This window comes from Amphibalanus amphitrite, unplaced genomic scaffold (assembly GCF_019059575.1).
Source record: "Amphibalanus amphitrite isolate SeventyFive unplaced genomic scaffold, NRLGWU_Aamphi_draft 000026F_arrow, whole genome shotgun sequence".
Taxonomy (NCBI): domain Eukaryota; kingdom Metazoa; phylum Arthropoda; class Thecostraca; order Balanomorpha; family Balanidae; genus Amphibalanus; species Amphibalanus amphitrite.
In genome coordinates this window covers 1666978-1685282 of record NW_024881522.1, presented here as the reverse complement: position 1 = coordinate 1685282, position 18305 = coordinate 1666978, and the positions used below count along the sequence as shown (strand labels likewise).

General features: G+C 48.2%; 1 protein-coding gene across 9 annotated transcripts; it reads right to left on the bottom strand.

The window, feature by feature from the left end:
- Positions 1-447: 447 nt before the first annotated feature.
- LOC122394695 (catalase-like) lies at positions 448-17219 on the bottom strand. Of its 9 annotated transcripts, none has more exons than XM_043391792.1 (11): positions 17155-17219; positions 14123-14210; positions 13735-13906; positions 12773-13065; positions 10566-10745; positions 8728-8919; positions 7753-7905; positions 7282-7454; positions 6723-6819; positions 6362-6460; positions 448-1505 (listed from the first exon to the last, which is right to left on the bottom strand). In XM_043391792.1, exons 1-11 carry the CDS (start codon positions 17184-17186, stop codon positions 1392-1394), a joined length of 1593 nt encoding a protein of 530 aa, XP_043247727.1. In that variant the 5' UTR covers positions 17187-17219; the 3' UTR covers positions 448-1391. The 9 variants fall into 9 exon arrangements, with proteins under 9 accessions (XP_043247727.1, XP_043247683.1, XP_043247701.1 ...); XM_043391748.1 differs by having other exon boundaries at positions 17020-17181; XM_043391766.1 differs by having other exon boundaries at positions 17114-17156.
- Positions 17220-18305: the final 1086 nt, after the last annotated feature.

The window sequence follows — 18305 nt, the reverse complement described above, 5'->3', positions numbered from 1 at the left end:
GGCGGCGGACGCCACTGACGCCGAGTATGAGCGGCGGTCACGGCATGGGGGCCGGATACACTCGGAAATATCGCTACCTTACGTATTTCTGGAAATGATAACACATGTAACTAGTTAATGGAAAGTCCCGATGAAGGACGAATGGTATACCATGAGCTGCGGTTGCCAGTCGGGAGGGTTCGAAAGTGCCACCGGGTCCCGTCCGGGAAAAAAAATCCCGATAAAATCAGGTTATTGGTGCAGAGTTCGTAGCTGATAGATCCATGTTACATTACATTTGGCATTTTCTAGTAAGTGGAAAGTGGGCGTTCACGATGAAATATTCCGTACGATGCTACAGGCATGTTATGAATATTCTCTTTCCCCATTTTAACCTGTATTCGCGAAAAAAAAATAGTCACTGCAAAACATGACTGCGAAAGAGTAAAATGGAAAAGGCACATAACAGAAAAAAAGAGCTACACCCCGACGTTTTATTATATCTCCAAAGGCCATCAATACCATTCAGTGGCTGCCAGTCAACATACGAGACCCGTTTATCAGGAAACGACTCGACAATCGTGACCGGCGCACGCGGATTTGCCTGGATAATGCACACTGCGCACGACCGCGGTCACCGCGGCCCATTGTTGATACCACAGAACCCAGGCAGTGGGGTCGGCTTCCCGTGACATGAGCAGAGCTCACAGCTGCTTCTAATCATACCGTCGCTCGTTCCGAGCAGGCACTGCACACAAAGCCGAACCACAAAGGTCCCAACAAGGTCCTTACACTTCTGATCAAATCACCGCGCTTGTTAAGCTCAATTGTTGTTTCAGCAGACTGTTCCGTGTTATACACTCAAGGTCGAGACGCTGATGGAGGACAAAAGTCCCATTTCAAGGTAACAGGCACAACACAGATACCAACTAAGGCTGAAACTGAAGCCGTACGCAAGACACACAATTGCCTCGGCCAAATTGCACGGGGGAAACACAGCGGAATCTCGTTGGCAAGCGGTGCGTTTAACGCGTTTCAGTGAAGAACACACAAAGCGCACACAGTGATCCCACAAATGTGCACATTCTAAATCTAGCTATCTTAAGCAATAATTCGCATGAATAATATTGGTAACATACACAAAACACAGAAAACCTTGGGTTTTCCGCCGTTAACTGACACCCAATACCCGCCATTGATATATTACGCAGTTAGGACCATCAGACCGCATGATCCATCAGTAAGGGAACGGTCGGCTCTCCCGCTGGCACTACCCGTCCCAGCCGGCGCCGCGTCCCTCTGTGTGCATACCCCGACAACCCGCACAGTTCCGCCGCCACGGGTGGGCCGGCAGGACCCCGTGACCTCCAGCGACCCCCTGTGACCTCAGAGGTGACCTCAGAGGTGACCTCCTAGAGGCTGGAGAGCTGCTGGCCGGCCGTGGGACCCTCCAGCCGGGTGAGAGCCTCGCGGATACGCCGCCCAAACTCGGGATGGACCTGGCTGAAGTTCTTCACGGCGCGTTGCTGAAAAATGACGGACACATGTTAACTGAAAGACAACATAACAAACTGCATCTTAGATGGCTTGCACGTTGATGTCCACAACATAGAGTATGAGCACAGCTGCTGGGTGTTCCACAGTGCCTGAATTGGCACAACACCGCAGCGATAAAGTCAGCACCAGTCCCACAGAATAGCCAGACCGGACACGTTCCATTACCGACGGCACTGCCGCCACAGACCCGGCGGTCTGTGATCCAGTGTTTTACCGCCGGGCGTACAGTGTGGGCGGTCAGCTGTCAGGGCGGACGGCCGCGCCGCTGACAGCTGTCACAGCGGACCTGCCACTACCTGTCATCACCTGTCATATGATCTGTCATTATCCAGACCGCGCCCGGCAGTGCCCGAGGCTGGCCGACGAAATCGACCGGCCCCGGGCAAATATAAAATGGAAAATCGAGGTCAAATGTCGTGATCACCGGGCCACTATCAATGCCGGGTCTCTTTCCGTCTCTACGGGTATGTGTGTAGGGGGTGAGGCAGGTCAGGTAATTCCTCAACCTCCTGCGCCATCGCGACTCGCCATTGCGGCACCGTATCGACCATATTGAGCTGACTGCGTGGTAGTTCCGGTTGGCTGACAGTCTGGACTGACTGGCAGCTCGGGTTGGCTGGCAGCTCGGGTTGGCTGACAGCGAGCTCGGGTTGGCTGGCAGCTCAGGTTGGCCAGTAGTCTGGACTGGCTGACAGCTCAGGTTGGCCAGTAGTCTGGACTGGCTGACAGCTCGGGTTGGCTGGCAGCTCGGCGACTAATGGGGGCACGACGATCGAAGACGCGGTGATCCGTATAAAAACAGAATGGCAGGGTGAAGAAACAGGACCATTGCGACCTGAGGTACTGAGTTATATAAGCGGGAATGAAAAGGTTATGTTGGTGCGTGGTTGGTATGCTTGTGCTTTGGATGGATTAGAAACAAATTTAATGTGTTTTCGTCCTACGGTCATGCCACGCACATTCTAATCGACGAACCAAGTCAATTACGAGTTATTATGAGTCACACGACGAGGAGTCCCTGCTCGTAGCCGTCTCCAGTAGCTTCTCATTTCATCACGCAAAGGTGCCAGCGGTAATGCCCGTTTTCCTCTAGAAATGCCAGCCTCTCTGACACTGAGCAGCAGTAAGTCCAGAGATGTCTCCTCCCACCAACATCGATGTGCCGTCCTCAGTTTTCGTCCCGGCGTTCCGCCGTAACGGGGGACGATCCGATCTGAACCGGTTTGGTGGAGTAAGGAGTTAGGATCGACCGTCCTCCCTATCCACTACGTGTCCACTGTGTCTACCCGAGTCCACTGTCTATGTCCACTGTCCACAGCCTGTCCGAGTCCACTCGTGTCCACCTGTCCACCTCCGGTCAGCCGCTGAGGCCGCATTACGCATTAGCCGTCTCCTCGGCCGTCCATCCGACACGGCAGTAATCAATAGCCCGTCAGAAGGCTATTGATCTGAGATAGGGGGAATGCTACACCAACTATTATCTTGCTGACCGGCGCGGACATCTTACTACGAAGTTATACCACCTGAATGGCGACGGAGTTACGGGAATGGTGCTGCCATCACATTAGATGAAAGGCTGATATGTCAATATGCATGCTGATCGTTGCATCAGGATAACACGAATACGCAGCAATGGCGATACCAAATGGCAGGAGCGTAGCAAGCATGCCACATTAGGCCCTACGTAATACATATGGGCCAGCACGCATTCCGACTTAGCGACTTCGACTTGACCTGTCAAATGAAAACCTTTTAACGGAAACCTTATAAATGTCACAGCAGATCACCAAAGCTTGAAACGTAGTAGCTACGTCACAACCTCTACAACTGTGCAATATACTCGTAGGCCGCACATTTCTCAGCCGCCAACACGGCCTCACCGGCAGCGGCGAGGGCCGTGCAGTAATACCCCGTCCCCAGTGACGTTAGAGGAGCGGCGGCAGATAGTCCCCAGTGACGTCAGAGCGGCGGCCGCGGAGAGCTCGCGCGGAGCGTGCCGAGCCGCCCGTGTCTGTCCTCCTGATCGGTCACTATTTCTGGCGGACTAATCGCCCGGTGCTGCGAGCCTGAGGTCGGCACCGAGTCGGGGCACGGCTAAATGTACCGCGGTGAGCATGGATAATAGGGATGATTGAAGATCATTGGACGCTAGACGAGTGAACGATGTCAGTAACTACTGTCATATGGTGGACGTCATGTTTGACTACTGTTGGCTGATGAAGATGGTTTCAGTTAAAAAAGTCTAGTCCTGATAAGTAGTCAATCATTTCGACCGAAGATTGGTTGTCTTGTGTCAATGAGCTGACTGGAGAAAATGGTCAGTTCCAGACTTAACCCGCGCCCCGTTGAGGTCTGGCAGGTTCCACGTCCTGTTGGTGGGGGGGGGGGGGGGCAAAAGGGCCCCCGTCGTATCTCCGGAACCAATAGCTGGATCGGAAAAATTCAAACGGCATTCGAAAGAGCTCATCGAGATGCACAAGATAGGATATCGATGACCTTGATATTTGACCTGTGACGTCACAGGGAGGTCAAACAAGGTCAAATCAGTCCAATTTGCAATGACGAGAAGTCAGTCATAAAAATGAAATCTAAGTATTCAAAATGAATCTGGATATGATATATATTATAGATCTGGCATCTGGATAGTCACCTGAGTGGATGATGACCTGTGGCGTCACAACAGGGGTCATCCTCGACCAATCAGAAAACACTTCGGTGAATCGTAAGGAAAGGCATATTAAATTGCGAATATTCGAGTTTTTATGAAGACATGTCATATATCGACACCTTTTTTTAAGCCCCACATTTGGTCTCCCGTGGAGTTCAGACAAGTTGTGTAGAAACCTTCAAAAAAGGTACAGTCACTCGATTTTTCTCAAGTTTGTCTGTCTTGGCAGATCAAGCAATGCCAGAGCAAGCTTACGAACATACAAATTTGATCAGGATCGGACGATTGGACACTTCTTAAAAGAGATCTTTCGTGCTTCCCGGAAATTCACCGGAGAACAGATGTGGGGTTTTAAAAAAAAAGGTGTCGATATATGCATCCACAAAAACCTCCTTGACCATTTTTCTTGGACCTATGACGTCACAGGAAGGTCAAATAAGGTCAAATTGTACCGGTTTGCATTTTTAACGTAAAAGTGACTGAAGTCACGTAAAGGATCATATTCAGTCACGAAGGGGTTGATAAGAATCATAAATATTAATCCCGACTGATTTCAAGCACAAATACCGAAAATATTGTGACATCATAAGAACAGTCGCTACTTTTTCAGTCATTCAAATGGCTATATCTCAGGCAGGTTTAGAGATATTTTGTTAATTTTTGGCATGTGTAAGTCCAGTAAGGGGTTTTCTAACATATATTCCGGTTTTTTGAAAATTTCCCCAAATTTCAAAAATATCTCAAGAAATCTAAATTTTGAATTAGAAAATCCCTAGATCTAGAGATTTTTACATTTTGGAAATTGCGAGATAGCCATTTTGTTTGCCATACATTTTATGCCTACGGCCCAATTTTTGAGTCGCTTAGTTGAAACCCTGATTTTCTGCGATTTTTTTCCGTGAACAACTTTTTCGACGAAAAATCGCCGAACATGACCTCAGTTTGACCTCTATAGCTGGTGACCTGAGATGAGCTGGGACCTAATGTTTTCAGGAGTTGTGTAAAATTGATGTCAGGAGAGGCACTGAAAGTTTCAAGTCGAAATTCGCAGCCGTTTCTGAATTATCTCCGAAAAACCACAGGGGGGCCCTTTGCCCCTCCCCCTACCGGGGTCGCGGGTTAAACATCCCTACATTGCGTGTGGAGCGCCGGAGCTACCAAAACGTATTTACACTTTTGACGACTAGCAGACTGGGCTGCAGCACATTGCCATCCTCACTGTTCGTCCACACATTGGTGGGTTCCCCTCAGCGGATGACTCCCCACACAGTCTCCACTGGTTGGATGCACCAGTCCAAACTTTGGAGGTGGAACGAGTTCATCCACAGAGTCCACGGAATGCAGTCAGTAAGGAGAATCCGATGGACAATTGAACTTCCAATGTGAAAGGCCGTCTTCAGAAGTCGATACCACTTTGGATCCAACAAACTTTGCCCATCATCAAGCCCGTCAGCATTATCAAGCTATTGACCCGAGACCAACTTAGGCCTGCACTTAAAGCAGATCCATCACGTTCCATTCGGAAGCTGCACTCGTTACATCAGTGGCGACATCTTTCTGCACCGAATATCGTATTTCACATAGCGTCCTATCTACCAGGATGCAAGTGATACCGATATGTTTCAGGATAGGCCATCAGCAGAGCACCGGCCACATGCAGTGATGCATCACTCAGCGGCCTTTCAATGCTCCATTAGCGCAGTATGGTGACGTCAATAAGCAGCTATATCCCACATCTGACACCGCAGAAACTTCTGGATAGTGGATAGTGGACATATTCTGGTGAATGTATACACTTTCATTTTCAATCGAGCTGTAATGACGACAATCATATTTACAAAGGGGTGTGTAGTTGTGCAGTGCGCATAGCAACCGTGGCAGACTGGATATGGGGTACCCAACAATGGTCAGTGATAACTGATAATGCTGAATCATACTTGGCCGACTGGATATGGGATACCCAACAATGATCAGTGATAATTACTAATTGTAATGCTGAATCATACTTACTATTACTAGCTTCAACAAAAAAGTTTGACACATATATCCACGCAATCACACATACCTCCTCACCTCATCGAACTCGGTACTCCCGGAGGCCGTGACTCCTCCCTCTCCATTCCTCCTCGCCCCTACCTCTCCTCCCCTTCTCCTTACCTGGATGAATATCTGGGCGTTCTTCAGGTGTCCGGCTATGTTGCTGACCAGTCTCTCTCGTTCGGCCTCGTTCAGCACCTTGTTCCAGAACACGGTCACCTGGGAGGAGGGAGGGAAGCCGTCACATACCGAGCGCTGAGCGGGCACTCCGCTCCGAGCGCCGAGAACGCTGAACAAGTTCCCTATCATCAAAATACCATCATAACCCATCTATAACTATCTAGCCTTAAAATTACTATCATATCCCTAATTATCTCTCCATATTATGTCGCTCTGTCGTTATCTGTCCTTTGCTTTGCCCATCTCTGTCGCTCTCGGCTGTTTTCCCCCTTCTTTCTGTGAGGAATCGAGCAGTGCTCACCTGTGAGAAGTTATCCTCGTTGCCGGTCTCATAGCGTCGCACGTCTCCGGTCACTTGGAACGGCGAGCACGAGTGGACCGCATTCTCCACGGGGCCGCTGTGAATAAGGAAAGGTCAGTCGGTTAACGAACGGGTATTCACGAGGCCGGGTAGGAGATGATAGTTACCTTGCTGGACCGGCCGACGGGCAAGGGTGTAGGCCGGCTATCACGAATTGCTTTTTTCTATAATAAAATGTATCCGAATGGATTAATGGATGGCCGTGGGCCCGAGCTCTACGACAAGCAGTGCCTGCTAGTTGTGCCTTAGGCAGTAAGTATTTCCACATAGGTACTCCTCACGACTTTATGTAACGTCATTATCACGGTACAGATCTCATCATATTGTCATCACTCACCACTTATTCATGGATGGGGTGTGACCAGCTGTGACGACATCCCCCATCCAACTGACACTCAACAGTTCCACTACCTCCCCCCACCCACATACACACTGAATAGTGAACATCAACGTCCCGACCATCACCCCCCCCCCCCGCGCGCTGTCACTCCGCCCTCACCTGAAGCTGTTGGGGAAGTAGTTGGGCGCCCCGGCCTGGTTGTCGTCCACACACATCGGTCCGTCTCGCTGGTAATTCCTGACGCGGGCCCGGTACGGACAGTTGACCGGGATTGCCATGTAGTTGGGACCCAGACGGTGCCGGTGCGTGTCGTTGTACGAGAACAGGCGGCCCTGGAGGAGTTGTGGGGAGATGTCAGTGGAAGATACTCGAAGGGGAATGGAGTCAGACCTGGAATACCAAGTGACGTGCGGGGAACAGAGTGTGAACGGACTCAGCCTCTTACATAGCGACCAAAACTCGAACATTACAAACGACATTGTAATGATTTTCCTGCTGGTTTCGGTAACGCGGTTGAAAGACATGCAGCCTAACAAGGTTGTTTCACGACAGCCTTGAAGTTGATGCCTGTGCTGAACTCATATTTGTCATAAAACAGCATAAAATACACAACAGTATATCGTCTGTTACCTGGAGCATTTTGTCGGGGCTGGCCTCGATGCCGGGCGGCATGTTGGCCGGACAGAAGGCCAGCTGCTCCACCTCGGCAAAGTAGTTCTTGGGGTTGCGGTTGAGCACCAGCTTTCCGACAGGAATCAGCGGGTAGTCGCTGTGGGGCCAGATCTGTGGGGGAGATGGGGTGGGGGGTGGGATGGTCAGTCGGGCCGGACAGGGTCTTAGCAGACAACTGAGATTGGAACGATAGCAGCCAGTAGAGCTGGTGCATAAAATAGCAATTACTTAAAGTGACCATCCCATCTTAACATTAGTTTTGAGTTGAGATAGCCAAATTGGTGGCCATGGCCTGAAAATACCGGTTTGGGCACTCACAACATCGAAAAATGTTTTAATTCGGAGATATATGTTATTTCAAATTTGCGGTTTTCGGATTCTAAGGGGCTAATGATTGGAATGTCCCCTTACAATTTGTGACGTCAGCGGAGGTCTAACGATTTTTAAATCTTTCACTAAAACGTTTGGTAGCACGCGGTGGTATATGTTGCTTTGCGCGCAACAAATGCCGCACTTTCAAATAAAGTCATTAGGAACAGCGGAGATCCCAAAAAGTAAACAAAAGTAAAAGTATAATATCTTGAAAACCGGTGGATGTTTTTCGATGAAATTTGGTAGATATTCGCTTTCGCTCTTTCTGAACCGAGCGACATCACTTTCTTGCCAATTCATTAACTTTTTTGAAGGTGGGAGGGTCCCTTTAACACTACTAACCATCATGATGAACAGAACAGTAATTATAAAACAAAATAAAACACATATCGCACCCAACTTATAACGACTGATTCATTCTGTTTAATAAAAAAAACCAGCAGCGTTCATAAAGCATCCCCGTTAAGCTACCAAACATCTCTCATAACAGGCACCGCTGCGACCGCCCCCTGGCAGGTACATAGCGGGAGATGACACCACCCTCCCGTACCGCGCGCGTACCTTGGTCAGGTCGAACGGGTTGAAGCTGCAGCTCTCGGCCTGCTCGAACGTCATGACCTGGATGTAGAATGTCCAGGTGGGGAAGTTGCCGTCGGCGATGGCGTTGTAGAGGTCCTGGATGCCGTAGTCGGGGTTGGAGCCCGACAGCTCGGCGGCTTTGTCCACCGGCAGGCACTTGATCTGCTGGTCCGTCTGCGGGACACGCACCGGAGAGGATTGTATAACACAGACATATAAATGTGGTGGTCCGACTAAGAGTAGGTACTGTGAATTTGCTTGGATGGAGGCGTACCAGTTATAAGTGACGCCGAAAGTAAGCCTTGGCAAGTATGTATTGAACGCTTTGGCCAGTTAGACGACTGTAGCAGAATATCCTAAGAAGCAAGCTAAAACGAGATACCAATCAAGTAGGCACGCCTACAATACATCTCCTGAATGTTACCGATCTAAATATAGGACTCTCTGCCGTTATATGAAGATTTATCGCTTCTTACAGAGGCTTAGCGACGGGATCTGCAGGTTTGCGTCAACCCTGGCTGATAACTATTCGATACCACATTCACCAGCGACCAAAAACGTCCTGATTTACGTACAACTGACGCAAGCGAAGATATTTAGAGCAAACCACCTCCCGATCGCATTGATCCATACTGGTCGGGACGTTTTTTTTTGTAATAAGAGTTTTCAAAATTACAGAGTGTTTGTCGGTTTCGTGCCGGTAAATCCATTTCACTAGGCCTGATGTAATAGAACATTGAACTTTAGGAAGCCCCATACGATATTATCATGATCATAAATCAATATCAAAACAGCACCATTTACGAACAGGAAATATTCGCTAGACAGGCGGGTGCGTCCAGTGGGTGACCCCACGTGACCCCCGTGGAACATCTGTCACCGGGCAAGCCCACCACGGAGATAACGGCCGGGGGCAAGGTACAGCGGTCCCATAACAGGCTGGTGCACTACCTATCCGATAGGACAGACTCGGCCGCCGCCGCGTCCAAGGTCAAACAGGGTCAGAGTGAGTACTGGCACTCGGTGCCGGGCGGCAGACGCTTGTTGACATGAGAGGGGCCCAACGGGAGGTGGCCCACGTATGGTGATGTAGCAGGTCTGGACTTGTGCCATGGGCTGCTGAATACAGTGGAGAATTACCTATGGAGGCTTGACCAAACTTTGTGGTTAGTAACTACAAAAGGTGACGACTGACAATGACAATCGATCTGACCTGGCTGGACCAGATAAAACGAGAAAATGGGAAATTTATCAGAGGCACTCAAACATGACAACTTCGGATATCCAATTACAGTGTCCCAAAACTGAGTTTTGTCTTGGGTGTCAGAGGGGAAAATTACCCACCAAAAAGAGGGGAGAGAGTGGAAAACTGCTGATTCGATTAGATCCAAAAAGAGTGATGAACAACAAAGAGCATGCATTTTATTCTAGGGTGTAGCACTTTAGAATGTTTGATGCTAAACCGGGCACCCACACAACTGCTCTTTCTATAGGTAAAAAATCTAGGTTTTCTTGGTAGGGAGTGGAAAATTGTTCTTAAAAATTGGTGTTGAGGGTGGAAAATGAATTTCATTTGGATGTTGTTTCCCACCCAAATCGACAAATTTTAGGACATTGTCCAATTAACAGCAGTGACCATATATCACAGATATCGAGCATGGAAAAAAATGGCTTAGGAATACCGCCACTCCAACCACTTGTCGCATATAAGTGTCACAGAACAGAGGCGCTGGCCGGCCGGCCTCCGTGAGGGAGTGTTGGCAATCACAACATATTCAAATAACGTACCTTAAATCTGCGTCTGCGGCGCCGTCGCTCACCTTGTAGTGGAACTTGCAGTAGACGGGCTCGCACTTGTCGTTGACCAGTTTGAAGGTGTGCGACCCGTATCCGTTCATGTGCCGGTAACCGTCAGGGATGCCGCGATCCGAGAACAGGAACGATACCTGGTGTGTCGTCTCCGGCCGCAGCGTGATGAAGTCCCAGAACATGTCGGCGTCCTGACAAAACAGAGAGGTCAGCGTAATCGCCACACCATATGTGGAAGGCTTTTGGTGTCAATACATACATACATACATACATACATACATACATACATACATACATACATACATACATACAGCGCGTTAGATCATTGCTGGACACTCTCGTCTCCGGCCACAGCGTGATAAAGTCACATAACATGGCCGCGTGCTGCGGGCAGACGACCGAGTTGCGTCAGCCATTGAGCCAGGATGGGTAAAATTTATGGTGGAAAGTAAGGACGTGTCAGGTGACTCCCCCGTTATATACATTGTAATGCAATATCCTATCTGCGCCGGTTCCCTTGGCACCTTATCCTCCAATTGCTCCCGCTACCAATTTCTGAACGGGCTTAATCCGGTGACCCACATAGTCACGTGCATTCTAAGTGATACGATCCAATGATATTCAGATTTCATGTTGATGAAACTTTATCACAGTGTCAACTGTCACTGACGTTTCATCGTGTGATTCCGGTGCAAAGACGTCGAACCAGTGTTTCATTGATGACAAAACAGAGAAACTACTGTCGAAAGCGAAAGCAGCGGACATATCCGTCGGCACACTGCTCCGGGGAACGCGTCTCATCAAAAACACCACCGAAACAATGTCCTAACTAAGAAACTTGGTCAGCACCGGCCCTTTCCTGGACCGAGCCACGTGACCATTGCGGCCGCCCGCCGTCCTGTCACGTGACACGGGCACGTGACCGTCCGCCGGGTGTGTTTACATGTCCCTGCACCCCTCCCCCGCCCGGTCCAGCCCACCGCCAGAGGGGCGACAAAACACTGCAGACATGTGGCGAGGAGATGAGTCGGCAGTATTTCACTCAGTAGCTAACCCGGTCTCTACAGCCAGCGGGATGCAGCAACATGTGAAACTGATCGCCAGAATTGGTTAGAAATATGATTCGATCAAATCGAAGGACTATCCGTATCAGTGACCTCCGTATGCGGTCTCGAGATCCAACTTTCTCTCGCCTTGTACACAGTACATATCAGCTTATATAACCCGATGAGGCCTTGGCTGACGTTATGACTGGTGCAAGTCTGTCACTTACATCGCTCCCTTGCTGATTCTCACACCAATCGGCGTGAAACTATGCATAGATTCGGCGAAATAGTGGTACTATCGGAGTTCATTAAGAGTATGGCGCTCTGGAGCACTTTGAAAGCCAGTTTCACTCCTCTGCGAGCGTATTATTCATGTCCCGGCGCCTTTTTGTTTCCACGATCTACTAGACGTCTCTTGCATCTCTAGTAACACTAACTCGCTAATCTAAAGCAGCGTCGACACAAAATCCGAAAAATCAACGTTGGGATAAGAATATGAAATTGATTCATAGCAGCTGTTAGTTCAAAGAACAGCCAAATGGCTTCACGGTCATTTAACACATCACACAAAGCCGGTCTGCAACCGACCGTAGCCAGGGAGCCATGTATAGGATCGTTTACATTATCTGGACCTGGCGAGCCCCTTCCCCCCCCCCCCCCCCGGCCAGGCCAATGGTCCCGCTGGCCAGTCACTGCGTCACAAACACACCCCTCCCAGTCGTCACTCCGACCCTCCCAGACACACCCACGGACGCACTGCAGGGGGGGGGGGGGAGGGGACGCACTGCAGGTTGGGGCGGCATCTGAAGGATATCAATTATAAAACATGTGGTTTATTTGGCGGAGGTCACCAGGGTGCAAAAACTCAACTGGATAGTGGACTGGTAGTTACCTACGCCAGACAACTACGCAGTGACGCCTTATGTAACGGTTAGGCTGGAAACGCACGACGTTAACGGCGCATATTTGCCAACTAATAGCCAAATAATAGCCAACTAATGCAAGGATCGTTCAATTATTCTTAGGTACGAAGAATCGCATTACTCTTTCACATTTATCATGCCTTTAACAACCCATTTTCATATCTAAATCGCAGCTCCATTGATCTTACAATGCATCAGCTAAAGCAGCCCGACCCAGACTAACGCTCAACTTTCGCGAGACCCACTCACCTTCAGATGAGTAGCAGGATTCCTCTTCTGCGTGTGGATGAAGCTGGGGAAGAGGATGGGGTCCCTAATGAAGAAGATGGGCGTGTTGTTTCCGACCAGGTCCCAGTTGCCCTGCTCCGTGTAGAATTTCAGCGAGAAGCCGCGCGGGTCGCGCACGGTGTCGGCAGAGCCGCTCTCGCCTCCCACAGTCGAGAAGCGCACTGCCAGCGGCGTCCGCTTGCCGACCTCGGAGAACACGGACGCCTTGCAGTAGCGCGTGATGTCGTGAGTCACCTCAAAGTAGCCGAACGCACCTGGCGGCACAAGAAGTCCCCCGGTTAGTCAGGGGGATTGGACGGATAGACGACGGAGAGGACGACACTCCCAATAAACCCATTCATGTGCGTTACTGGAAATCAACGATGAGATCGTTATCTTCCTTCCAAACAGCTGTTTTATCAGCCTTTCCGTGTTATACACTCAGCTCCCCAATCCCAGCTAGTTCTCGCCAAGGGTGTGCGCAATATGAAAATGTATGAGAGAGAGAGAGAGATGTCTTCTGCATGGTCGATCAGTTCTCAATCGACGATCAGTCAGCGAGGATTTCCGTGGTACCAAGAATATTTCTTTGCAGATTTTTGCAGTATTTCGCGCATCGCTTGTCACTTGAGCAGTTAAGGGCCTTACTGAGGTGCATGATGTTAGCACACCACCATGTAATAGAATCATGTATCTGATAATCAGAGGGGGATAGCCAGTCAGCAATCACATATTCTATTTTAAAATAGTCATCAATTAAGTCAAAACTCAGATTATATCTCAAATTTTCAGGCCTACTCTGGAAAAGATAACATGGATTTCCAGCCTGGTTGGTGCAGCTGGTCCAGCTCATCAACTTCTCTGCAATACTCAGCAGTCCTGAATCAGAGGACACCCTGCTTCCAGGGCTAGAGGCAGGAGCAGGCGACCCATGAGACACCTACCTGCACCCTTGGCATGTACCACCCTCTCTGGAATCCTCTCCCGGTCAAAGTGGGCCATCTCATCGATGTAGCTGTGGTCCTGGATGAGCTGCGGCCCGCGTGGCCCAGCTGTCAGGGATGCCGTCTTTGTGTCCATCGGGTGACCCTGGCTGGTGGTGCATTGTTCCGGAGCCTGCGACAGTAGCATGTAAAAGGGGACATATTAGTAAATGTTCTATCATTCTTGATAGCACTTTGCTACCTAGAGTATGCAATTAAAATTGAGTCTAAAAACAAAATCTGAAAGAAATGAAAAGAATCAGAATGGTCACTGTAAACTATTTAAATATAACTACAGCTGAGCTAATCTTACAAAGCAAGATCATTCTCCATAAAGTACACAACATACCACACAGGTCCTTTTGAAGTCATTGAGCTGGTTAGATGCCTTGCAGCGGTGAGCCATCTTGATCTTATTGTTATGAGCGTGCCAGTATCTGAAAACACAAAAGTTTATCTGTTTTCAAGTCAACAATTTTACAAGTTTAGCCAGTATCAGCATCGGGCAGGCCCAAGCTTTCCAACACGAGCCTAACGCTAGAGAACTCCCGGAACTCCCATGAACCCAACCAAAACCCAACAAGGTAAGGTTAGAGAGGGCCTTGCAAGGTAACAACGCAACCACCCCACATTAACTAATAGTAAAGTCAGTTGGGCAAACTAGACCTTTGGAATCAAAATATGGAGGCATCAAAAGATTGATTCCTTATGACCATATTTGGGCATAAATGCAGACCATTTCTAACTTGCCAAACACATAAAAATAAGAGAGTGTTTCAAGAAGGAGCATGCCTGATCTTGAACAGAAATGCTGGAAGTATCTCCTAAGCAAAATAATATTGCTCCTGTCATAACAATTTGAATTCTATAGGTAGTACAATTCTATAGTCTATAGGCTACTGTGTCGAGGACAGCTTTGCTAGGAAAAAGCCGCTATATTTGACAGCAATCGACTATAAGAAGGCATTTGATTCCGTCAACAGAGCCAAAATGATAGAGGCTATGAAGACATATAAGATAGACTCACGCATCATCGAAGCCACTGCCCAAGTCTACCAAGGTGACTCGACAACCATCAAGCTCAATGACAAGACACAAGCAACTATTGAAGTCACATCAGGAATAAGGCAGGGGTGTAACGGTTCTACCACAAGCTTCAAGATAGTAACCTACATCATCGCCAAAACCTTAATGGAGACAAGAATGGGCTTCAAGAACGACAATTTCTACATTCCAGTACTATTCTTCGCTGATGATGGCCTTGTGTTATCACAGACCCTTACTGAGACAGAATGTTTACTGGAGATTCTGGCGGACATCAGCAACACATTTGGCCTACAAATTAACAGGGACAAGAGCGCAGTGATCGTATTCAACAGCAAGGACCAACCGAAAGACATTGCAAACATCCCTGTAGTCAACAAGATTAAGTACTTGGGAGTTACGGTAATCAACAAGAGGAAACTGTTTAAAGCCCATATAAAGGAGATGTACCAGAAAGCCCAGAAAATGGCCAATATGACATATGGCATAACACAAAGATGCTGCAACAAGCTGATGATCGGCAAATGTTACTGGAAGTGTCTGGCACTCCCCTCCTTTCTCCATGGAGCAAGCATTCTTAGCCTTACAGAAACAGACATTAAAAAGCTCCAGATATGTGAAAATGGAGTATACAGACAGATGCTGGGAGCACCGAGGTATTCGCCCATCTGTACACTCAGAGGTGAGGTGGGAGCCTCCCTCATGAAAACTAGAGTGATGGAGAGACACCTACAGTACCTAAGAGGGATAATTCAAGGAAGTAATGACCTGATAAGAAGAGTAGTACACGTAGAACTCGAGAAAAAGAAGAGCATATGGGCAAAAACTACAAAACAATACTTAGACGCCATTGGTTCGAAATATGCAGAACTGGAGACAATGACTAAAACTACACTGAAGAAACGTATAAAGGAATGGGATGACAGACAGTGGAAAGAAGAACTCGAAGCTAAGACCAGCATAGCCATATACCGGTCAGGCAAGGAAACGATAAAGGAAGACCCGATATACGACAACACACCGTCCTCAGTAATCCTCTTCCGAGCCAGGACCAACACTCTACCACTACGAGCCAGAAGAAGACATGTAGAGGAAGACACGACTTGTGTGCTCTGCGGACAAGAGGAAGAAAACGAAGTCCATTTCATGCTCGAATGTACCAAGCTAACAGAAGAAAGACTACGAATCCTAGCTCTTCTGAGACCGCACGTAGGAAAACCCAACGAGGTACTAAAGGCATTCCTCTTCAACGATGACAGAGAAGAGATGGAGCACAACAAGGACGGACTCTACCGGCTCTGGAGGCTGAGAAGAAAACTGGTGACAGAGGCGGGTGACGAGGAAAGGGCTTAACCACCATCCTAAGCTTATCCCACTGAAGCCCTCCCACCCGACCTGTGTTTATAGGGCTACCGATGCAGAGGTGACAGCCCGACCACCTCATCAGCTCATCAGCAGGTAGTGAAAGGCAATCAAGGAATTGATTCACTTAAAACAGATAATCATAATATTGATTCCCCATCAGCTGGCTAATCATTATTTTGATTCACAGGTAATGTTAACAGATAGGCAACAATGACTTGCAAGAATACAGCATTTATTTTGCTATTATTCTCATTTAGTGGTATCCTCAGCACCACAACAGATACCTATAGCATTGTAGTACTTTACCTTCACTACATTTGATAACAATTCACAATGTTTAAATGTCAAGAATACAAAAACTGAAGCAACAGGTAAAAACCATATAATGTATATAAAAGCACTACAACAATGATAATTAGGGATTTGAAAATTTCATTTTGCCATTTTACACAAATACTGATTGTTTAGTATGTGATTCATGATACAAAAATAACATGCAGTGTGATTTCCTCAAAACAGCTTTTACGTGATGGACAGTGCCTCTGTCTTTTCCCCATTCACAAGGCCAAAGGGACAATTTCTTAGTTTTGAGGTAACACTTTTTGCAAACCTACCACATTTTTCTACCTTTTTCAAGAAAAATCTCACCGTCATGGGCCTTCTTTCAACCGTAACGATACATTTGAAGTCAAAAGTGTACCCAAATGAATCAAAAAATTGATTCCATGCCCATATTTGGTCATGGCTCCTCCCACCAGAATCAAATTATTGATGCCTCCATATTTTGATTCCAAAAGTCTAGTTTGCCCAACTGAAGTAATCTTGCCCCACACTTGCCAGTTGCCCCACACAACAACGCAGACCAAGGCCGACGCTTGTTGTTGTTGGAATAGGACGCGTAGACCGACGAAAGGAAGGCCGACGCACAGACCAAGGCTATAGAACTCCAGGTAAGGACACCAGCCGTTTGACCTTGAACGCCGCCGGCCGGCCGATGACGTCATTGGAGGCAAGCCGGCTCGGCGGACACATCGGGCGAATGCATAAAGGAGGGGCCACAGTGTATATAAATACAGTGGCGGCAAATGCGCTTGGTCACGTGACCAAATCTGCACGTGCGGTTGTGGCGAGGGCACTTCCCGAAACTCTGGTGCCAACGGCCTCGCGGCGCCCATAGATAATACATGGGACCTTTTCTTTTCAGACCTATCGTGTCTAAACCAAGCCATTTAGTGCAAGGATACGACTGGTTTGATATTCAGTCGTCTTTTGGCTATAAGTCGGCATAAGAAACGTATTTTTATCGGCAAAATTCGCTAAGTACCAGGTGGTTTTCCGATACCCTGCACGCCTCCTAACCCCCCGCGGCCGACCGGAAGAGTCAGTAGCGCTCCACTCACGACTTTTGGCGATAGCTCAAAACGCCTTACAGCTAGAGGGCTGCTATTTGGCACACCTTATCTTTGCTTCCATGCGCATCTTTGGAAACCAATTGCATTTCCGTCTCAGGTCAGATCACTGCCTTATGACCCCACACGTGAACCTCTGCAATAGTCCCAAAATACCGAAACTTCGCAATGCCCTCGGTGCCAGAGGAGCTGTCACAGCGAGCTGATACTTACAGGACCTAGTATCCTATAGAAGTATCAAAACTCGTATATCTCGGATTTCTCCTAGAGGTCACATGAGGTCAGGCTGATCGCGTGACGTCACCATTACAAGTCAATGGGGAAAATTTGGAAACTGTAATTTTGACGCCGAGAATGATCTAAACCTAGCTCAAGCACATGGAATCGCAATTTCATGCACTTCTTGCAATGTCCAATGTTGCACTTTTGCATCTTTAACCTAGCGTGACGTCATTTATGACGTCACAAAGGTCACAAGTTTTTTCGCCAATAACTCCTGATAAAATTGAACTGGCAAGTCGGAAAAGTCGCCAATGGACTCTGGAAGAAGTACCGAATCGAATGATATACGATATAACCTCCTCCGACCAACTTCGTGACCTGAGTGCCTCTGACCTGACTTTGGTTAACCCCACCCAAACAAAAGTGTACCATTTGAAGCACCGGAGCATGACAAACATGATGGTACTAAAATCGCGACTCTGCGCCGTTTTT

Bases quoted from the DNA above. Each gene is read 5' to 3' on its own strand.
- LOC122394695 (XM_043391792.1), bottom strand. From the start codon at position 17,186: ATGACGTCATCGGCCGGCCGGCGGCGTTCAAG. The intron at 14,211-17,154 runs GTCAAACGGCTG...TTGTGTTTTCAG, and splicing joins GCCGGCCGGCGGCGTTCAAG to ATACTGGCACGCTCATAACA. The intron at 7,455-7,752 runs GTAACAGACGAT...CAACTCCTCCAG, and splicing joins GCCCCGACAAAATGCTCCAG to GGCCGCCTGTTCTCGTACAA.